We start from the raw sequence: 22922 nt of genomic DNA, 5'->3' as shown, positions 1-22922 counted from the left end.
GGAGACTTTCATGGACAATATTGTAGATCTGACTGTAAATATGTTATAAAAGAATAATAGACCATATGGCTGAAATTTAATTCAATACTTATTTGTTGAGCACTTACCATGTTGCGAGTCTTTGAAGGAGTTACAAAGCTGAGTAAAACTCGCAGTGCCTATGCTCACAGAGCTTACAAAATGGCAAGAAGAAAAGACAAGTGATGGGGGAATGAAGGGTTGTGTTAGTAAAAGAGAACTTCCTGGAAGAAGTCTGTTTTTGAGCTGGATTCTGAGGAAAAGGAGGCTCATGGATTGACAAGTGAGAAAAGACAGGATCTGAAGGAACCGAAATTGAGTTATATGTGCTAGGATTACTCGAGGGCCAAGAAGGGATTAATTGTAATTTCCTCAAGGTCAGGGATTATGCCTTAAATTTCTTTGTATTGAATTGCCAGTTCCTAGCAGAGTTGTCTCCCTATTAATTGTAGCGCTTTAAATTGTGGGGATTGATGATAACTGTGGGATTATATTTCTCCTTTTTTTTATACCAGCTATGTTTTATTTGGTGAAGACAGTTATCTTCCATCCATTTATTCACAGAGGAAATAAGGTCTTAAGAAACTGAAAAATTGCTTTGTGTAAAAGCTTTCATTACACTTAGACATACAGGTCTATTTTTGTGGCATTGACATTTCATTTCCAACAGTCCTGTCACTACAGTTGTTACACAGATGGGTTCCCTTGCCAAATTCCCTTCAGAAGGAAATAGTCCTTTTTTTCCCCTTCTTCTATGCCACACTGATTTTATAAACTTATGCCCATACATTTATCTTTGAAGGATCTGAGTTTATTGGTGAGTGTGTCCCCCTCATCATCATATAACATTGTCTCCAAGAGTTATTATGGCTGAAAAATTCATCTCCCTGCCACCACCAAGTGAAGGGTCTGTTCATTCTTAGCTCCAGGAGGATCTGAACGTCCTATCTGAAGTTTTAGTGGCCCATACTTGAAGATTTGTCAGCTTGTTAGTACTTTTGAGACTTTATATTCTGCACAAGTGTGGTATGAACTTAGAGAATTCATTGCACTATATAGGCATAAAAATAAGACCTAAGTGGACAATAAATATAAAGCACCAGAATCTCCGAAGCATCTAAGTAGTTTATTCCACTTTCTGTTCACATAGAACATTTTTAAGTACTGAGCATTTTATATCTTGATTCACCATGTACATTAGAGAAGTTACTCAAATATTTCAAGTTTCTGAACGTTTTTATATATATATATATATATATATATATATATATATATATATATCTTCCTGAAAAGTTCAGTAAAAGTGTAATTTTTATAAAAGAAATCCTATTTTTATTAGGGAAACTATTTGTGGGGTAGATATCGTACTTAGTTAAACCATTCTTCTAATAACAAGCTTATGGTTTCAGTTCCTACTTATTAAGCCAGTAAACTTGGTTCTGTGCTATTGTCATAGACCACATCATTAACCTTGGTCTACCACCTTGCAAACAGGGTTGATTATGTCTGTATGGGGGCAGGGCAAATCCACAAGAGATTGTGAGTGGATTACCCAAAATTCATTCCCATTCAGGGAAATGCAACTCAAAACACATGTTCAACGGATGGTGACTTGGTGCACAGAGGATGGCCTGGTTATTTTGTTAAAGCACGACATAATCTCGTGTGTGTGTGTGTGTGTGTCTGAATATGTATTTCTAGATGCTACAATTTTGCTGTAACCCAATCCATCATTGTATGTGATTCAGTGTTGGATAGTTCTATCTTAGCCCCACCAAAGAGAGAAGTACTAGAAAGTATAATGTGCTGTCCAGCGGCCCTGAAAGATGCTGTCACAGTAACACCTTGTTCATTTCCTTGCTCTCTCCCTGAGCTGGAATCACAGGAAGAAAATCATTACTGTGTCCATAGCACCACCTGCCCCACCCTATATGGCCACATCCTGGCCTTCCCCAGCCGCCTCCCCCCAGACACACCAGCTCTGCCTGTATTTGTGTCAGGAGCACTGAAGAGACCCAGCAAAATAAGGGCAATAGGAGAAGGCTGCCAAAAGGAACTTGCTCCCAAGGCTGTGATTTTGACAGACTTAAAATAGACATAAGATACTAAAATCACTCATTTGTGCCTTCACCAGGAACTGTCTGCATAACCCTGCCTCTATTTGAACCGTAAGGAACACAAGGTGCCTACCCTTGAGAACAGACTAGACGTATAGACAGACAAAACTGACGTGTTTGGACATTACGAATAGAAATGTTTGTTGCATCTTCCCGATGAAAAAGGCGCTCTCTGAAATTTTTCTTTTTTCTATCCCCTCTTCACTGTAGCTGGCTCTGAAAAGGGCTAAGTTTAAAACGGTGCTTTTAATTTCTACCCATGTGTTCTTGGAGGAAGAAATCCCAGGGCTTAATTGTGCACTTGTGTTTTCATGATAATTATTACAGAGAACTGAAGAAGATATTGGGGGATTCAGTTTAAAAATCACTGCAGTAAAAAAAAAAAAAAAAAAAAACAACAACATTTTGTTTTTTGAAGTCACACTGTTCTGATTCTTGTCATTATCCTACATTTGGATGTGTCTTGTTGACTTCATTGTGTGTGTGTGTGTGTGTGTTATTGAAAGTACAAATTGTTACAGGCTTTTAGTGAAACCAAAAACATTCACCCTCTAATTATATCTATTATTCCGTCCCTGTTTCAACCAGCTTGCTCTCTTGTGTTGGAGTCTGCTTTCTATTAGCTTAACACAGCAGTCAAGGATTCGGCATAAATAAAAATTGTTCCCTGTTTCTCCCCATTTACATTCACTCCTGTAGCATATAAAAGGCCCAATCAGCGGGGTTTGTCCCTCTGGAGAGAGCATGGGCTGCTTCTGCCTCATCAGCCTGCCAATAAGCAGTCTGTGCGGGTCTCTGCCCCCCCCCCCCCGAATTATGGCTTGGAAATCTTCAGAACCACCAGGTTTTTGAAATGTAAATGGCAAGAGGGCTGGGGACCTGATTGAGTTGCCATACCAACAACCTTGCAGAACTCCAGGTGCATGGAAATGCTTCATACGATTTTGTGATGGTGAATAATCTACCTTAGTGGGCCTAAGAATGCCGTAGACACTGTATGGTGTGTATTCTGGCTAGGGGCAACCGTAATAGGGGATCATCCACCCCCAAGGAGAGTTTAGCATATGTCCTTGATGGCAGGGATCACATCTAATCTGATGCTCCCGCTGCAATGCCCTTGCAACATTGGGGGCATTCGATATCGAGTGATTTAATTTTTTAACTTCAATTTAATTTAAATTTTAAAATTGATTTAATTTAATTTAAGTATTTTACTCTGCAGGTAGCTCCCCCCCTCCTACCCCCCCACCTCCAAATGTTGAGTTAGTTAGCGGGAAGTCAGTGACCCGAGGGCCGCCACATAGATCCAGTGGGATCTGGACTGACAGCTACCAGAGTTGCACAAAGCCAGCCGGAAATCCTGTTCAAACATAGGACGGAAGAAGGATAGTTTGTCTTCTGTGCTCCAAAAACAATTTTATGGAAACAAAATTGCAGTTTGTCAAACCAGACGCTTGTGCTGGTGCCAGGGTCCTTTCCTTCCCTGGGCAGAGGATAGAATGGGGGCAGAAATATGAAAATCACCTGTCTTCATGTTTGGCAAAACTCGGACTCAGGGTTGCGGCCCCTTGGAGAGGTGGTATCAAAAGTCCGTGAAGTTACTACCAGATTCATGATTTATTTGTAATATCATAAGGCTGTTTTTGCATTTCATCTATTTTCTAAAAAGCTCATTTGAGGCTGTGTGACGACTTCGCTAGCACCCGGGATACCTTAGAATCAGCCAGAGTCAGGATAAGCAAAAGTCCTTAGTCTTTATTCTTGGTTTTTAGGGGTAGAAGTGAAGGGGATGGAAGCAGGATCTCCACGACCTCCTTCTTCCTCATCTACTGCCAAAGTGACTCTGCCTAGTTTTCCTCCACCCCCTCATCCCTCCTACAATCCTCGGATACACCAATCATCGAGCCAGCATAGGACAGTGGGAAGGGCCATTTTCCAAGCATATGTCCATAGAGTCTTGTCCAATCAGTAGTTAGCCTCAAGCGCTCGGCTGTCCTGACCTCAGTGCATCCACTCAAGAGTTTCAGCCCTCTACAAGGCGTTTCCCTCCCACCACCCCCTACACCCTCTTCAGTCATTTGCTTTGGGAATCTCCAACTGGGGGGATTTTTCTGGCAGTGGGATGGAGCTCCTGGAGATGGCTCGCTCAGAAATACCTGGGAATTCGAACTTGAAGCGGCCTCGGGAGTGTGTCCATCACTGGTTTTGCTGCCCAGGCCACTGTCGTATCGTCCCTAGAAATCTTGGGGCTACACTTGGCCCCTGACATGACAGGGACGAGAGGAGAAGTTGCAGAGTTCGTCATGCAATTCCTTAAAGCATTCCAGCAAGTTTTTGTCTTGCCAGGATTTCAAGAGCAGCCGGAGAAATCCTGGTTGTCTCATCCTAAGAGATAAATGTTTCCAAGAACTGTCTGAGCTCCACGTACTCAAGGAAGAAAAATGGGTGGGATATGAAAAGTGTGTGTGCCAAATATCACCCACCAATAAACATCTGATATCTAAAACATAAGGAGGATTGACACAAATCCATGGCCTCCCCAAAAGTTAAGTGACCAAAGGATAGGTACAGCTTCCATACGAATTGGAAGCTACAAACAACTATATGAAAGCAAGCTCCGGATCACAGCAAAAAAAAGGGGAGGGGGCAAATTGAAACAATTTCCCCTCATTCCACAAACATTGGCAAAGATGATAGAAAGGGGAAACGGTATCGAAAGAATTTCCCAAAGTTGGGTATACTATTGCACTGTTGGTGGTTTTGTAAAGTTGAGCCTTTGCTGGATATCTGTGGTGAACTAAGCTTTTTTAAAAGGGTTCAACTTGAAAGCCAGCTGACTCTGCATTCTCACCCTTGGACATGAACACCAAGAGGAAAAATGGTCCCGGCTGTCCAGGGGAGCGCTGTCCCAAGCTAGAGCTTCTCCCAAGTATGGGCCAAAGAGCCCGAGGGGTCCCCACCACCCCTTCAGGGATTCCAAAAAGCCACAGCTATTTTCAGAATATTACTAAAAGTATCACTTGCCTATTAAAACAGAAAATGGAAACCTAATCCTATATCTGTGTGAGACTAGATTTTATTCTTATATTTCAACAAAAACAATATATCACAACAGATTGAATGTAGAAACAGATGAGAATCCTGCTCGTCTTCTGTTAAATCAGACATTAAAAGGATTTGAAAAAAAAAAAAAGTAAAATGGTACCACGTCACTCACTAGAATTTTTCAATAGTGATTTTTCATAAGATGTGTTATTTTAATGAATTAAAATTTTATAAATTGATCAGTTAATTTCTAATGCATTTTGATAGATGTGACACATAAAAGTTCTTTAGTATCCTCAGTTTTTAAGAATACAATGGGGCCCCTCTTCTCTTTAGGTTTTCATGGCACAGCTGTCTCCTGGTTCTCCTACCTCTCTGATCAGTATCCTTTGCTGGATCTGACCATGTATGTCCCCCAGGGCTCTGTCCTGGGCCCTCTTCTCTTCTCCCTTTATATTCTTGTCCTGGAGGACATCTCATCAGTTCCTGTGGATCCATCTCTGAGCTGATGATTCTCAGATCTACTAATCCAGCCCCAACCTTTCTGCTGACTTCCATTCTCACACCTCCAGGCACCCGATGAACACCTTAAACTCAGCATGTCCTAAGTGAGCTCGCCACCTCCCCACTCCCCCAATCCCCCCCTCTTCCTGACTCTCCAGCCCATGTCTTTCCAGCAGCCCAGGCTATCATTCTCCATTTCTCCCCCTCACCTGCGCTGTCAGCATTGTGGCCGAGACCTGTCAATTTTATCTGTACACTCCCTTCTCCCCTCTGACACTGGCCTGTCTCCCCTCCTCCTCCTCCATTCTGTGTCCGAGTTATCTGAGGATCTGATCCCCTACTCGATGAATGCCAGGGGCTCTTGCACCCCTTCCCACCATATGCTCTGTGACCTAGGGACCTGCTTCTCCTCATACGTGACAGGCCATCGTCATGCTCTCCCTCTACATCTCCACCTCCCGGCTTCCCTGGCTACAACCCAGTGTAATAAAAAATGGCAACAATCAGAGTAGTCCCATGTAATAAAAGTGTGGGCTTCAGAGTCAGAGCTCCCATGTTTGAACCCCAGTTCTTCCCTTCAGCAAGGGGACAATCACTTTTTTTCTTAAATATCCTTATTTAGTCCAGTTTTCTCCCACATTTCTTTTAGGAGGCGAGCGGATGAGAATACTTTTAAAGCTCTGTAACATGATTATACTTTTATGAAGCTAAATAAAAAATCCTTGAGTCTGTAAGAGCTTAGGATGAAGGTAGTAACACGTTTAATCTGAATATTAGTGACAGAATTTTATGGTTCTTTTGTCTTTTAGGAAATATTCAAGATGTCATATTACAGGAAAATTTGGAGAAGGAAGATGAAATACTGGTCTCCTTAGCAGGATTAAAGCAGGTACATGTCTTTAAATGAAATCATCCCTATTGTCATTTTGCCCCAACTTGGGAGACTCCCAGTGGGTATGGCAACATGGTTGCTTATTCCTTTCACCATCCTACCGATGTTCTTCTGAAATGACTTTAGGTTTCACATGTGGTCAGCTCTGTACACTGTGAGGCCCAAGTTTACTCCTTCCATCCCACTTTAAACAAGCCTTAGTGTCTGGAATATTGTGAGTAAAGGGATTTTTCAACTAAATCATGAAAAACAGTATGAGAATTCAGTAATCATATTTGAAAACTTAAATGAGCCAAATGTTATTGCCACGATCTTCCTTGCTCTCAGGTAATGGTCTCATTAGTATGAGATTATTAAAATATACCTTAGGTACGGCAAAAATGTGCTCTCTGCATCAGTGCTGGGGCAGTCTATCTTATGATGCATTTATGTCATATGTCTTTAAAATTCATTACTTTGCTTTTGAATTTAATATGATCTTTAACTTTAGGATTTAAACCTGACTGCCTCAAGTGACTTCTAAAACAACCTATTCTCAAAATATAAAATGTACAATCAGTGTTCTACAATCCACGTTATTATTGCTTTTTTATCTTCAGTTATAGAATTTTTTATATCTTCTTTATATTTTTCTCCCACTTGATGGAGGGCAGGGATTGACTTTTGCTTCTTTTTGTAGCCTTAGCACTTAGCACAGGGCCTGGTACATAGTAAGTTTTAATAACAATAAATATTTGTTCACTGATTGACTGATTCAGTGATTATATCATTTGTCCCTTGAATCATTGGTTGCTCCCATTGCGCTGATGTGGCCATACTCAGGTGTCCAAAAGCACTCCTATTCCCCCCGAGCCGGCTGCCCTCTGGCTTCGGGATCCTGTCCTGCCAAGCCCTGGCTCTCCCCCCACCTGGGAGACCTTACACCCGCCCCCCTCCCCCGTACCCACGGCCGCTCCCCCATCATTAGCAGGCAGTATCTGCCCTTACCCTCGTCCTCCGAGGGGTTCAGGGCGTGTGGCCTCAATGCGCGTCCGGAACCTCCTGCTCCAAGATGCCCCGGGTGGGCGAAGGCCAGGTCAGAGGGCGCTGGGAGGCTCTGCCCGAGGCCCGCCAGGAGACTGACTCGTTGGCCGCGTCCAGGGCGGGCTTTAGGAGGAAGTTACACGCAGGAGACGGGGAGCTCCTGGTTGTGAAAGGCACAAAAAGCCTCCTGAAGTGTTTCCATTTGTTTTCCTCCTGTCCTACAGATCAAAGATATTCTCAAGGGCTCCCTGCGCTTCAACCAGAGCCAGCTGGAAGCCGAGGAGAACGAGCAGATCACCATAGCGGACGACCACTACTGCTCCAGCAGCCAGAACCAAGCGGGCCACGGGCTCCCCCTGGACCCGTCCTGGAAGCAGCACTTCCAGGCACCCCAGCAGGTACGGAGCCCGAGGGCGGGGGGAGGCACCATCTGACGGCTCCGGGGGCTCCGGCTGTCTGGGGGCTCCAGCTATCCGGCAACCGCAGGAACAGACCAGATCAAGTGCTCCAGGAGAGCCGGAACTGAGATCAGACAGTCGCCCCACCCCCCGCCCCCAGCCTGTCACCTGAAATAAGAGGGGCCCGGCAGCGTCCCTGACCCAGCGCCGCCTCCTGGAGGGGTCTGATGCACCCCCTGAGACAGGAGCCCCCGACACCTGTGTTCTTTATAAAAGCCGCGGGGAGAGGCCCGGCAGCCCCGATTCTGGGAGGGTCGCAAGTGCGGCCGCTGCAGGGCATCGAGGTTGCCAGCTGTCGCTGCCCCTCGCGTTTCTGAGCTCCCCACAATCTCCGGCTGAACCGTTCCTTCAGCAAACGGTCTCTGAGCATCCCCTGCCCCAGAGCCGGAGGCGGAGTCCCTGCCTGCCTGGAGTCTGGTCCCCTCCGAGGCCGGGGACAGATCCCACAGCCAGGGAGGCAGCTGATCCCAGGGCCGAGGGCGGGGATTCACAGGCGGGGGCAGAGGGAATCAGGGAGTGCCCGCTGTGGCTTTCTCAGGGAGCTTAGAAGGGCAGCTAAGGCGCCCGGGCAGGGCTTGCCCACTGAGGCAGTAACGGCGGGGAAAGACCAGGACAACGGGGGCGCAGGCGGAGCCAGGTCTCCCCGGGTCTAGTGAAGCGGGCCAAAGGGGGCGAGGGGGGAGGAAGGGGGGTGGAAAGGTTTCTGAGAAAGGCAGGGATGGGGTCAGTAGATGAAAACAGCTCAATTAAGTCAGATGCTGGATCACAAGACAATTTTGTTTTTAATTTTTTTTTTTTAGTTTTGGTATAAACTCAGTTTGTAAATTTGATATTTGTGACTATTTTCAAGAACATGTACTTAGGTTAAAAACATTGGGGGGGGGGGTTCCCTCTGATAAAGTTGATGACTTCTGAAATGACTTTAGGTGTTACATGTGGTCAGCTCTGTACACTGCGAGGCCCAAGTTTACTCCTTCCATCCCACTTTAAGCAAGCCTTAGTGTCTGGAATATTGTGAGTAGAGGGATTTTTAAACTAAATCACAAAAACTGTATAAGAGTTCAGTAATCATATTTGAAAACTTAAATGAACCAAATGTTGTTGCCATGATCTTCCTTGCTCTCAGGTAATGATTTCATTAGTATGAGATTATTAAAATATACTTTAGGTACGGCAAAAATGTGCTCTCTGCATCAGTACTGGGGCATTCTATCTTTTGATACATTTATGTCATATGTATTTAGAATTCATTGCTTTGGGGCAGCTGGATGGTGCAGTGGATAGAGCACCAGCCTTGAAGTCAGGAGGACCTGAGTTCAAATCCCACCTCAGACACTTAACACTTGCTGTGTGACCCTGGGCAATTCACTTAGCCCCAATTATCTCAACAAAAAATAAATAAATAAACAAATGAATAGATAGATAGATAAAAATAAAATAAAATTCATTACTTTGCTTTTGAATTTAATATGATCTTTAATTTTAGTATTTAAACCTGACTGTCTCAAGTTGACTTCTAAAACAACCTATTTTAAAAATATAAAATGCACAGTCAGTGTTCTACAAAATCAACACATTATTATTTTCTTTTTATCTTGTTATAGATTTCTTTATATCTTTAAATCTTCTTTATATTTTTCCCCACTTGAGTGAGGGCAGGAACTGACTTGTGCTTCTTTTTGTAGCCTTACTTAGCTCACTTAGCACAGGGCCTGGTACATAGTAAGGTTTAATAACAATAAATATTTGTCTATTGATTGACTTGATTCAATGATTATATCATTTGCCCCCTTCCTTTTTCTAGCCTATAGGAATCATTGGTTCCCCCTACTGCACTGATTTGGCCATACTCATGTGTCCAAAAAATATACCAAAAAATTAAACTGTGTTCTAACTACAATGTTTAGGAGCTATGAAGATAGAGTTTCATAGTAACCCAAATAATTCTTACTAAGATAGAGTTTTGTCTTTCTCCCATTTTGCCAGGCTTTGTTCCGTAGGAAAGATTTTGCAAGGTCTCACTTTAAGGTGATTCTATCATTGTAAAGGTGTCAAAAACACAGATATTTGAAAAGGGTGATTTGCATGCCTTTTCTGCTAAAAGCATTAAATCTGTAGTCAGGAGTTCTTAATCTAAGATCTGTATGTAAACTTGCAGATGGATAGATGGAAGGATGGATGGATGGATTTTATTTTTTTGGCTTCCCATGTATTCTGTTCTAAAAGGTTAAACTGTCTCACAATTAAACATCACAGGGCAGACCTTCACCTCCATCACAAAGGGTTTATTGCTGAAATGTCACTAGCTCATTATAACATTGAAAATGTTACTATCCTTGATGATATAAGTTACAGAGTAGGTACCAATCTATAAGGATAAAGTATGTTTCACCTGGATAATTCCTATCCTGATGAAATCTCAGGGGCAGAGAAAGAAAAGGTGAAAATAGTAAAACTTTTCCACTGCATTTCATTATTTTAAGAAACAAACATCGATGCTATTTCTATGACAGAAATGCTCTAAGAACCTGTTACCTACCCTTTAGCTTATGGTTAAGTTGCTGGCAAGATGCTGAAGAAAATAAATATTGGCTAAAGGTGAAGTTCTTAGCATAGGGGTCCATGCCTAAATGTTATGGGATCTTTGAATTTCGATAGGAAAAAATTACCCCTTTATTGCAAGCCTAATTGGCTTCCTCTTAATCCTTTGGTTTTTAGTTGATTCATTTAAAAATATCCTTCTGAGAAGGTTTGACCAGATTGACTGCCCAAGGAAGCCATGACACATACCAAAAAGACTAAGGCCTTACACGGGGCTGGGTCATCTTTCTCATCACTGTTAAAGGTCCTGGGGACATGTAGAAATCCACCAAGTTGTTCCCCCGTCTCTTCCTTATCCATGTCACTATCCAGAAATGAGCTCTGACCCAGGCCCTGTCAGTAACTAGCTTTGCCGCTTCTGGCACATGGTCTGCCCCCTAAACCTCCTCCCTCTTTTGCAAATGAACATTCTCCATGAGCGTTTTCCAGGGTCTTTTCTAGCTCCCAAATGCAAGGATCTGGTGTCATTTTATAAGTCCAAATGAAAAGATTATACAATTAAAACAACATAGGAATTTGAGGTAGATAAAATATACTCATTACGATTTAAGATCAAAGATCTCCTCCATTCTTACATATGTCACGACCTCCATAGGTAGTCAACCTGGTGAAGCCTCAGGGACCCCTTCTCAGAAGGATGTTTTTAAAGAATCAGTGTCACCCCTTGGATCGGGAGCCCAGCTTCAAGCCAGGGAGATCCGAGTTCAGGGTGAGGCGTTTCATTCCACGAGAGATCTAGGCAACTCTAAGCTGTAGAGAATCTGTGGCTCTGTACCTATGAGCTAATCTGTACCAAAGAAATGCCTTTAAAATATCAAATCATTGTTTTAAAACAAACAAATATCTTGGTTTCTAGTTTTTGGGAAGTGACATGTAGATCAGTTCCTTAAAAAAAAATATAATTACAGATGAGATCTCTAAGAAGTGTAAGCACTAATTTAATTAGAGTTTCCCTTTCAATAGCTTAGCTTTTTATGAGATGATTTTCCTACAAAATATCTCTCCGTTGTTTTTTTCTCTCCTGTGGAATAGCATAGGCATAAAAGCCATTGCTTTATTCTTCTGATTCTTACGGAGTTTCATTTAGTTATTAATAATATTCCTAGTTCTGTTAATGTTAAGAATGTTAATGAATGGGGATGATTCTCATTCTATCTTTTCATAAAGGCCCAGACTGTGAATTTAGATCAGTGTAATAACAACTGATTTCCCTTTAAGGTTTATATATAATCTCATCTGAACCCCAAAACAGAGAGATTTGGGTCAAGTTGTTGGGATTTTTTGATCCAAATCGTGGTCTGGAAACTTGTGTCTCCATTGCAGATCAGCAGCTCAACTGTAACTTCCAATCTTTGTTGCCTTAGGACAGAGGGATTTGGGATTTATCCGTGGTCATATGGCTAGTGTCAGAAGAAGTTCTTGAAGCCATCCTTTATCTGCTGCACAGTCCTGACTCTTGATGTCCATTCTGCAGCTCATGCCGTTAACTGGCCCTGGACACACGTGTAGCCAGTAGCAGAGCTTAGATTCAGTCTGTGACTCTGTAGCCATCCAGTGTTCTTCCCAGCACACCACCCAGGTCCCTCACAGGACACACAAAAAACTTATTACATGGTTCTTATTAATGTGGGTTTATATTTATTTGATTTCTGGACGTTTCAGGTTACTGGTCATTTATTCCATCAAGCCCAATTATAATGATAATCTAATCAGTCCACATCTATTGAGTCACTGCTATTCATAGTAAGGATAATAAGGACAAAGGGAGGTCAAGAGATCTGCATGGGGTCAGGTACAGCTGCCTGACTCGGGGTAAAATCTATACCTTCATAGAATTCTAGATTTGAAGGTGAAAAGGGCACTCAGGCTGTCTAATCCAAACCTCTCGTTTTTCAGATAAGGAAACTAAGCGTCAAGTCAAATGAGTCATCCAAGTGACAACTGGCATTTAGTCCTGATTGTTTAACCCTTTGGGAGTATCATTGATGAGGCTTTGGTCTTTTCTAAGTAGTTGCTAATTGACTAATTTAGAAACTGGATCCATAAAAGTGCTGCTAATACTGTTATCCAGAAGCTAAAAGGAGCTTATTGAGCCTTGTTGGCTTAGCACATGAATAACAAAAACCAGCCACTAGCAGATAATTTTCATCACAGAAAAAAAATGTTCTGAAAAGCCATTGAGTATCAGGTGTAAAGCTGTTTACACTAAAATCTGCTTGTGTGTGTGTGTGTGTGTGTGTGTTTAAAATAGTCAGTTGAAGCAACAGGTTGGAAAGACCCAGTTCCCTTCAGTGTTATTTCTGAGAAACTGAGATAGTTCAAAGTAAGGAAATAGAAAAGTATTTAGGTCCTGAAACTGGTGATAATCAACTTTTTCAGATAGTCCAAGGAAATTCATACCCTAGACTGGCTCATACTAATAATATGGGATAATAGGAAATAAATTATATGTCTTGTTCAGGGAACCTTTCCCTTGAAAAAAAGACCATGAGCCTTAATGGATAGAATTCTAGATTCAATGACAGGAAGACCTGAGTTCAGATTCAGCCTCAGACACTTCCTAGCTTTGTGACTCTAGGCAAGTCATTTACTCTTTATGAGCTCCCGTTCCCTCATCTCATCAAATGGGGATGATCATTGTACCTACTTCTTAAGAGTTATTGTGAGAATCAAAGGAGATAATATATGTAAAGCACATTATGGACCTTAGAAGCATATAATTATTAGCTAATAGTATTGGTTTTTTTGTCATTATCATCGTCATCATCATTATTATTATTGACACTAGCACATAAACTCCATAGTCTAAAGAGGATCATTGACAATCACAGTAAAGAAAGAAATGGAGCTGAAACCAGTTTTACAAGGCAATGAATAATTAAAAAGGGACAGTACTTTTCAGAAAATGAAGGGTTTAAATTAAAGTTAAAATATATATGCATATATATGTATGTATAATTGAACTTTATTGTTCTTTGATTTCCTGGACAGCGGGATAGAATGAAGCAATAACTAGCCATAGCTACTTAGCTCATCCAGATAACATTTTTTGATAGTTTTAACTGAAGAAAAAAAATCACCTGGGATTCTGCTTTGTAGTACTGTGTGGTCTTATTCATCTGAGTTAAGAAGATCATATTTCCCGGTCTTTAATTATTTATTTAGTTATTTCAGTGTTTTTTGCTGTTCTAAATTCTATCCTTTTCCCTTTCTCCTCCACGGCCCATTGAAAAGGCAAGAAAAACAAAACCCATTAAAAATATGTAGAGTCACGCAAAACAGATTCCCAAGTTAGCTGCGGAGGCAGGAGGGGAGACAGAAAGAGCCAGAGATAGGAGAAGAGGGAGGGAGGGAAAGAGAAAGGGAAAAAGAAAAGAAAGGATAGAAAGAAGATAAACGCTTCATTCTTCACTTGAGTTGTTGGGACATCATGCTCGATTTTGAATAAGTCCTTTAGAATTGTCGTTGATCAGTGTTACTCTTTGAGAGTTGATTATCTTTACCATGTTGCCAGCATATAAACGGCTCTATGCCGTAGTTGGCGTTCTGATACTCCCTTTTGCCTCAGTTTATATGTGTCCTCCTCCTAAGGCTTTTCCAAAACCACCCCTTACAGCAGAGGAATATTCCATTCCATTCAGATACTCTCACTTGCTCAGCAATTCCCCAAATGAGGAGCCTCCTCTCAGTTTCCAATTCTTTGCCAACATAAAAAGAACCACTTGAAAGACCTTTGTACACATTAGTCCTTTTCCTCCTTCCTTGATCTCTTTGGGGCTGCAGACCTGTAGCAGTGCCTCCGGGTCAAAGGATATACTTAACTCAGTAGCCTTTTTGGAGCAGTTTCAAATTGCCTTCCAGAATGGCTGGATTCATGTATGGCTCCGCCAATAGTTCATCTGCCTCCCCAGAGCCCCTCCAGCATTTCTCATTTTTCCTTTTTTATCTTCTTTGGGTTATGAAGCCATGGGCTTTGTTAAGACTAAACAGAAACATTGCTTGAGCCTCTCACTGAGTCAGTGTAAGAAGGGGGCACGAGGGCTGCTGTTTAGTAGGGAGAGATCTAACTCGGAAGTTAGGGTCAAGGTCTCCTCAGTAAAACCCGATTTTAAATGAGCTCCCTCCCAGTAAAGTCCAGGTCAGTGCCCTGCTTTTTTCGCACTGGCTCCTCTGCTGGGACAATGACCGTGTTCCCTAAGTGGTGGGCGACGTTCCCGGTGGCCCACGGTCTTGGGCATCTCTGTGCATGACTATGATGCTCTGCCTGCAGAAGTAAGGCTTCAGGAAGAACCAGGCCGGAGCTACAGGAAACGAGGAAGGGTCTTGTTTTCCCTCCTTGACGCCGTTTGTCCCTCTGACCCATCTGCTAAGGAAGTGTCCAAGGGCAGCCCTGGCAGAGCCGCAGTGGGGAGGGGCAGCACGCGGAGAATGGGCGGTCAGGGTCCTGGTTCTGCTGCTCCTGCAGTCTCAGGGTGTCTCCTGCCCCATGTGCCCCAGATTCTTCATCTGTACAGGAAAGAGAGGTTAGATAAACGGCCCTCCAAGTCCCTCCCAGCTTTGATGAGTGAACGAGGAGGGGAAATGTTCAGGGACACCATGACTGTGACCAGCTAATCCATAGATCTGAGCACACTGACATACCCATGAACAGATAGAAATGTGCACATGGGTCCAGAGGCTCCTGAAATACTGTTCCCAGGGGCTGGTGGGAGAGCCGTGTCACAAGCCACCCGTCACTGGGAGTTCTGAGACCCTCCCTCCCAGACGCCGTTGCGTCCACTCGCACTCTCTTACTGTGTCTTCTCTTGTGTAACTCCGGCCCTTTTGGTTTGGTTCCCCAGACCCCCGCTGGTTTGCCCGGGAGCTCCGAAAGCAAGAGTTCAGACGATTACATTCTGGTTTCCAAAGAAGAGGAGGAAGGCAGTGGGAGCGCAGCCTCGGGCCGGGCTCAGCCCCTCCGCACCCACAAGGGTCCGTCAGGGAAGAGCGAGGTGCTTTCCCGGGTGTCCCTGGTATTCTCCGACCCGCTGATGGGCACGTCCGTGTCCTCCAGCACCCTGAGCTCCAGCCCCGACGACGACGATAGCAGCAATAACAGCAAGGATTCCGATTTCACCATCGTGAGCCCCCTGGACGTCTAAGTGCGGCCGTCGGAGCCCTCGCCCGAGGCGCCCATGGCCTCCGGAGGACTGACTTAACTCCAACCGTCCCTAAAGCCTAAATAGTCACTCAGCATACACTTGGGATAAGTACATTGGAGCACTGCCAAGGGAATAAAAATTAAGTGAGCAGGGCCCTAAAGCAGGCCTGGCTGTGTCCACCAGACTCTCCGTGGGCTGGTCTGAGCCCTTCCACCGGGATCGGGCCTCACACGTGCTCCCGGCCATTGGAGTCACTTCCCGGGGCCTCATCCTGCCAGGAGAAGAAGGGGATGGAGGGTTCTTACATCGTATCTGGAAGGAAGACTAGGTTGTCGCAGCCTGGCAGAGTTGAAGGCCATCGTGGAAGGCTCCTCTCCCCACATCTGGGTCCCAGTCAGAGTGCTTCTTTCTCAGAGGCCCCCGTCAGTGATCAGAATAAAATGATCAGGACAAAGGGTGGGTTTAATAGGGAGAACTTGAGCTAGTTTAGGCTCAATCTGCCTTCAGATTTGATAGGAAAATGCTTGTGGTTTCTAGATATAGAACTAAATGATCAAAATCATGTTTTGATGTATTATGGAGCCAGATTTCTTACTTGGTTTGGACAAGACATTTCTCAGCCGCTGGGCTAATCAGGGCAAGACCCCCTTGGCCATTATCATTCCACGCACCCAGGTTTGGACAGCAGTCCAATATTACCTTGAAAGTATATCACAAAATTAAAAAGTAGGGCATTTGAAGCTGTTTTAAAAGCAACAAGAAAACTCCTATTCTTTAAGTTGGAAGTTATCTGTTTGCTGTGTTGCTCCATTAATGATGGAAAGCAAACCCCTTTCAAAACAAGCCAGAAGCACAAATCCTGAGCTTCAATTTGTACTTTTCTGGCTTTCTCAGTTCCCATGCCTTGTCCCAGAGAAAAGGGTGAAGAGAAGGGCTGACCGGCTTACCGTCCCAAATCCGACCCCTTCCCACCTTTCTCTCCTCGTCACTCTGCCCTCTGCCCCCAGTGACCACCTCTGCCCTAACAGAGCAATGGTGAGGGCCGGAGGCAGGGAGACGAAGCAGGTGCGGAGAGGGCAGAACGGATTCGAGACGTACATTCCTTATCTGAGGCCATGGGAGATGGCCTCTCAGAGGGGCTAGTTTCCTCACCGGGCATCTGAGTTGAGATAATCTGCTCCTTTGGTAGTTAAGTCTTAGACACACTGGTTTCTGAGCAATCGGAGATTAAGTACTGCTCCTCATCAAAGTCTTGTTCACGACATGCGAAACTGGCCACTTAGCAATTACCATAGCTTGGAAAATAGATATTAGGAAATGGGGTTACATACTAGCAGCCTAATTCTTTAAAGGAAAGAAGAGAACTGAGAAAAGAAAAATGTTTCATTTGCCTTACCTAGTTTCCTTGTATAAATGGCTACCCTGACTTTAATGAAGGCGGCACCTTGGTATAGATTAAGCTGGACCCACATCAGCTCCTTCCCCAAGAGGAGCCTTTGGCAGAGGATCAGCCCACGAAGCCAGTGGTCTACTGTGACCCCCGGATGGGAGTGGGTTTGAGAAGGTTTTATGGAAGCAATATCCCTCTGTGAGCTTGGGAAGATGGGAGGAGAAACTGAGGTACGACTGCATTGACAGAAGCACTTTATAGCCGGTTGCTCCTTGCCTTGTAGACGTTGGACAATGACCTCATGTCCTCCGTGATAGAGGAGATAATGGCAAGTTAGTGACATCTGACCGTGATGGAGAAGATCGCATTTGTTCCAGGACTTGTTTCTAACATCAGTAGGAAAAACCATCCCTAACATTTAGTGCATAAGGTGTTTGATTGTTGTCTTTTGCTGAGATAAAGCATCATTCATCCCAGCCTTGCTTGGCGGATGTGTTAAGTATTGTAGTTATCACCTCTTAATTTTAAATGGTTCTCTCGGCACCCCCAGAAGGGGAGCTTGCGGAAAGGGCTTTGCCAAACTGCTGCCTTCCAAACCTCTCAAGTGTTTGCCTGACTCCCGTCCTGTGGCAGTGTGACTTGGAGCTTCTGACCCCTCGCCCCACTTGGTATGCTGGCTCTGGTGAAAGGTGGCTCGGTCCTGGGAGGGGCTCCCTGGGAGCCCGGCGTTGTCTAGCTTGGAATTAACTGGGCCGGACACTGGGACACAGGGCAACGGGTGCTCGTGCCTGAGGCAAAGGCGTCCTGTCTTTGAGACCCTGACCCGAGATCGCTTGTGCCTTGTGAGCCACGGCAGCGATACCCAGGTTTTGCTTGCTTAACTTGGCCAAATCAAGACTGTTGGGCATTCAGCTGGCAGGTCATCCCGGGAGCTTCTTGCCTGAGCTGTTTGGTTTGGTGCCGTTAGCCAGGCTGTGGGGGGCAGCTTCCTTTTCCTCTCCAGGAGAAGGGGGTCAAGGGGTGTTTTTTGTTTGTCTTCAAAAACCAGATGAAAACTATCCTTTTCTTTGAACCCTTAAAGCCTTAACCCTTCCAGCTGACAGAATTGTTTATTCTGTAGCCCAAAGTATTCTTTGTTTTGCCTTTAAGGAAGGAGATGTTCTGGAGTAAGCAAAGCTCATGAGCAACACCGTCCCAGACAACTACAAGTTAGGGGGGCTCTTTTCAGCCTGTCACTTCCTCATTTAGGGAGTGATTAGCTTTTCTGATGCCCTTTTTTTTTTTTTTTTTCTATTTCAACACTGTTCATATCTCTAGTCTCTGTGCCATGAAGAAAGATAAAGGGTTCAGTCTTTTTTGTTATCTTATCAGATACTTAAGTTTAATCATTCTTTCAAAAAAAAAAAAATGAAACTTTTTTTTGCTGGTTTTTAAGTTGTTTTTTTTTTCTTTTTTTGGGTGGGGGAGAGGTGATGGTTCTGTATCAACAACTTTTTAGAAATCAGTGACTTTTTTGGTTTAATGCTACCTACCACGTCTTGATTTTTTTAAGGTTTAAAGCACATTTTATATCAGTAAGATTTAAGTCAATCCTGTTAGTCAACTTTATAGTTTTCTTTTTTATTGTATCCTCATGCATCTCAAATATATGCTATCACATGATCAGACTGGAAATGTTGTGTAGACTCAGCTCCCCGCAGTGAGTCTGAGAGATGCAGGTGGGAGAGAGAAACCAGAGTCGTCCCGACAAGGTTCTGTGATGTCCAGGAAGGATTTGCCACTTTAAAATGACCTGAATTCTTCTTCCAAAGATGAGCTCCTCCTCACAAAGTCCAATGGCAGCCATATTCCCATAGGGAATAATATGCATAGTGTAGTAGTTCAGTGTGAATGAGTGAATGTGAGATTTCAGACAGGCCTGGACCTCCCTGTGCTCACTGCCCATCCCGTGGGACTGGGCCCGTCTTGCGCCGGAGAAGCATCTGCAGGAAGCCACTGAGGCTGCGTCTTGCTTGGGGTGAGCGTGTGGGAGTTTCCTAGCTGGAGCAATGTCTAGCCTGCTTTATTAAAGAAACCGCTAACAAACACAAAACCTCGTGTCCGGGCTTTTAATTTCTAAATGGCATCAACAAACCTGCTTCCTATTTTTTTTTCTTTTTAGAAAAGGGATTTGTGCCCAGAAAGCCCAGCAGCGCACTGGAACGGAGCGGGCTAAGTGACCCGGGCAGAGGTACCCAGAGAGGGCTCTGCCTGCCAGTCCTGAGCTAGGCAAAGCCGGGCGGAGGCCGGGCGCGCCAGGGGTGTTGTCCTGGAACCCTCCCACGGCAGCGGGAGCATGGAGGAGGAGGAGGAACCACAAAATGAGCCTTAATGGCATTTAAACGCCCTCCTCACCCACAGGCCCCGGTTACACTTGGCTGCCACTGTCCAGCGCACCCCAGGGGGTGATAACTGACTCCTGCCCCTCCAGTTACGGGGACGGGAACAAACATGAAAAAAGACTGTCCCAGAGACGAGGCTCAGAGGGCAAGGTCGGCCTCCCGTCCTTACTGACGGGGTATTGCCTCTTGATAAGGTTTATGTGGAGAAACTCGAGGCCACGGTAATCTAGCGGGTTTTCGTACCCTTCCCGCCGTCGTAGGCTGTGGGACAAGTACTCTGTGGGGAACCCTGAAGGAGGAAAGGAACAAAGTGTGTCCTCCTGTAGCATAGGAGAAGCTGCAGAGGCTCGAGGAAAAAGCAAGGGAGGTCTCCCCGGGAGAACACTGGGAGAGCACATCCAGGGGTGAGCAGCCACGGAGGAGCTTTGGTCTGCACCTTGGGGAAACCGAGTGTTGTTTCCTTGTCCATGAATGTTTCCCCCACTAGAATATAAGCTCCCGGGGGGCAGGGACTGGTGTGTTTGGGTCCCCCCCCCCCCCCGGGACCGGCCCAGCGCCTGGCTCATGGGAGCAGCTTGGTGATTATATTTCTCCTTACGCGGACCCTGCGGAACAGACTCCTAAACGTGGGCCGGTCAGAGGGGGCGACCCTCGCCCCTCCTGCCACCGGGGGCCACCGGGAACAAACCCGATTATGTCGGGCTGGCGGCCTTGGATGTCCTCGGGAGGAGTCATCCCGGCCGAAAAGGCCCTCCCCGGGCGCCCGCTGCTTACACTAATCCTCCTCTCTGGGGCTCTTTCCCGCCCGTGCCCCTAAGGTAAGGAGCGCGCCGGGCTTATTACCCTCGGGCCACGGATAAGGAAGCGAAGTGTCTTCCGAGGTCGCTTGGCTCGGCAGCCTCCGCGGGGCCAGACCCCACCTGCCGCGTCACCCCGCGGAGCACACCAGGGCCCCTCCGGCCTGTGCTCCCCGCCTCCCTGAGCCCCTCGGGCCTCAGCACAGCCCCCCACACACGCAAGGAGCCTCCCCCGGGCTTCCGCGGAGCACCCCCGTTACTTAGCAGGCGTCGGGCTCGCGCGGACGCGGCCTCCGGATGGGACCGCAAGCCCCCCGAGGGCAGGAGCCGGCTCACTGCAGGTGCCTAATAAATGCTCCTCGCTTCTGCGGCCGGGGTCCCCGCCGGAGCTTCGGAAAGGCGGGAACGGCTCCGGGCAGCCTCCGGGCAGCCGGGAACGGCTCCGGGCAGCCTCCGGGCAGCCGGGAACGGCTCCGGGCAGCCTCCGGGCAGCCGGGAACGGCTCCGGGCAGCCTCCGGGCAGCCGGGAACGGCTCCGGGCAGCCTCCGGGCAGCCGGGAACGGCTCCGGGCAGCCTCCGGGCAGCCGGGAACGGCTCCGGGCAGCCTCCGGGCAGCCGGGAACGGCTCCGGGCAGCCTCCGGGCAGCCGGGAACGGCTCCGGGCAGCCTCCGGGCAGCCGGGAACGGCTCCGGGCAGCCTCCGGGCAGCCGGGAACGGCTCCGGGCAGCCTCCGGGCAGCCGGGAACGGCTCCGGGCAGCCTCCGGGCAGCCGGGAACGGCTCCGGGCAGCCTCCGGGCAGCCGGGAACGGCTCCGGGCAGCCTCCGGGCAGCCGGGAACGGCTCCGGGCAGCCTCCGGGCAGCCGGGAACGGCTCCGGGCAGCCTCCGGGCAGCCGGGAACGGCTCCGGGCAGCCTCCGGGCAGCCGGGAACGGCTCCGGGCAGCCTCCGGGCAGCCGGGAACGGCTCCGGGCGGGCCTCAAGCGCGGGCAAGGGCTGTCCCCCGAGGCCCGAAGCCAGGCGGGCTCCGCTCGGCAGCGCTTGGAGAAGAGGGAGGACGGGGAGCGGGTCCCCCGGAAACAGGGGCTGCGGCCCTCGGGCGCTTACTGCCCATCACGGTTACTCCGGACCCGGGGGTGTCGCTGCGAGGTAAGCGCGGGAAACTCCTCCGGGGGAAGGGGAGGCCCGCAGCCACGCCCCCTCCCTCTGCCCCCTTAGGCCGGGCCCAGCCCCAAGAAACGCAGACGGCCCCGCTCCGGGCTTCGAGGGTTAAAGGCCCTTTAAGGCCCGAGGTTCAGAGGCTGAACTTTCCCACTTCTGAAGGGGCCGTGGGCTGTAGGGGAGCCTTCCGAGCTCGGCTAAGCCCTCGTTCCCCACAGCGATGCCCCTGCTTCTGAGCCTGAGCTGCCTGAGAACCGGGGACCCCCGTCCAACGCCTGGGAGCCCGAGGAGGTTTCGAGGTGCCCCCAGTACAGAACAAAGACACGGGGCAGGGACTGCCTGGTCACAGGACGGAGGGAGCGGCTTCTGCCATCCTGGCCTCCGGCCGCAGAGAGTCTCGCCCGCAAATTCAGGGACAAATGGCCCGAAAAAGAGAATTTTTCTCCCTGAAAACTCAGCCCCTTGAGGAAAGAAAGCCCGCGGTTACTGAAGTGTGAGCTGCCGGGGCCGCGTCCTACAGATGTCATCCCAAATGTCAGAAAATCAAAATAACCAAAACCTCTGGCATTTAAACTTACATAAAATGGCGACAGAAGCATAATATGCAGAACATTAAAAAATCATAGATTTTACCCAAAACTAGTATGTGGCTATAAAACATCAATTAAAGATTTATCGTTTTGTTTTTATTTAAGAACTTAGGTTAGTCTGGGAGAAAGGTATAATTTGATTAGCCTAGATATCTCTATCTCTCTCTCTCTCTCTCTCTCTCTCTCTCTCTCTATATATATATATATATATATATATATATATATATATATATGTGTGTGTGTGTGTGTGTGTGTATATGTATATATATATATATATATGTAAAACCATCCAAATAGGCTGATGATTTTCTGTCCCAACATTTTCCTAAAGCAAAAAATAAATAAATCCAAATCATTTTGGTGACTTTACGCTCCATAAATAATACACTTTTCCCACTGAAAAGTAGTTTTAAACATAAAGAAATGACCCAACATTTCACCGTCTGCTACCCACTCCATTTATCCAATTTTATATATAAATGGAGCCAATGAGAAAGGCCAGAAAACAAGAATTGTTGTCAGGCTGCTAAACACTTTGTTGATAGCACTCAAGTACTTCAGACTTCAAGAAAAGGCCATTAAGACAGGTCATTAACACAGACTTTTTTTTTTTTTTTTTTTTTGAGAAATGATATTTTTTGCCAATTACATGTAAAGATAGTTTTCAACATTAATTTTTTAAGATTTTGAATTTCAATTTTTTTTCCTCCGTCCTCCCTCCCCAAGATATGGCAACTGATATAGTTATACACGTGCAACCATGGGAACATATTTCCACATTATGTTGTAAAAGAAGAATCAGG

The 22922-nt window shown here is 46.2% G+C and overlaps 2 protein-coding genes across 8 annotated transcripts in view; both read left to right on the top strand.

The window, feature by feature from the left end:
- The window catches only part of TBC1D5 (TBC1 domain family member 5), a 571191-nt gene extending 551909 nt beyond the window's left edge, over nucleotides 1-19282 (top strand). For all 7 annotated transcript variants that reach the window (XM_031940325.1, XM_031940321.1, XM_031940324.1 and 4 more), the window contains 3 exons: nucleotides 6494-6573; nucleotides 7824-7997; nucleotides 15500-19282. In XM_031940325.1, the coding sequence (XP_031796185.1) occupies nucleotides 6494-6573; nucleotides 7824-7997; nucleotides 15500-15799 (554 nt within the window). In that variant the 3' untranslated portion in view covers nucleotides 15800-19282. The remainder of the gene's footprint in view (nucleotides 1-6493; nucleotides 6574-7823; nucleotides 7998-15499) is intronic.
- Nucleotides 19080-22276, top strand: LOC116419549 (protein SPT2 homolog). Its single transcript, XM_031940249.1, has 6 exons — nucleotides 19080-19206; nucleotides 19351-19419; nucleotides 19590-19746; nucleotides 19831-19937; nucleotides 20554-21517; nucleotides 21748-22276. Exons 1-6 carry the CDS (start codon nucleotides 19080-19082, stop codon nucleotides 21977-21979), a joined length of 1656 nt encoding a protein of 551 aa, XP_031796109.1. The 3' UTR covers nucleotides 21980-22276.
- The last annotated feature ends 646 nt before the right edge of the window (nucleotides 22277-22922 follow it).

The sequence above is a fragment of the Sarcophilus harrisii genome, chromosome 5 (genome assembly GCF_902635505.1).
Source record: "Sarcophilus harrisii chromosome 5, mSarHar1.11, whole genome shotgun sequence".
Lineage (NCBI taxonomy): Eukaryota > Metazoa > Chordata > Mammalia > Dasyuromorphia > Dasyuridae > Sarcophilus > Sarcophilus harrisii.
This window is presented reverse-complemented; position numbering and strand designations above follow the sequence as displayed.

What these genes read in the sequence shown, in the direction of transcription:
- LOC116419549 (XM_031940249.1), top strand. Translation starts at nt 19,080, where the DNA reads ATGAGTGAATGTGAGATTTCAGACAGGCCTGGACCTCCCTGTGCTCAC. An exon ending in CTCCCGTCCTTACTGACGGG is followed by an intron (nt 19,747 to 19,830) that starts GTATTGCCTCTT and finishes CCGCCGTCGTAG; the next exon opens with GCTGTGGGACAAGTACTCTG. An exon ending in CCCGGGGGTGTCGCTGCGAG is followed by an intron (nt 21,518 to 21,747) that starts GTAAGCGCGGGA and finishes CGTTCCCCACAG; the next exon opens with CGATGCCCCTGCTTCTGAGC.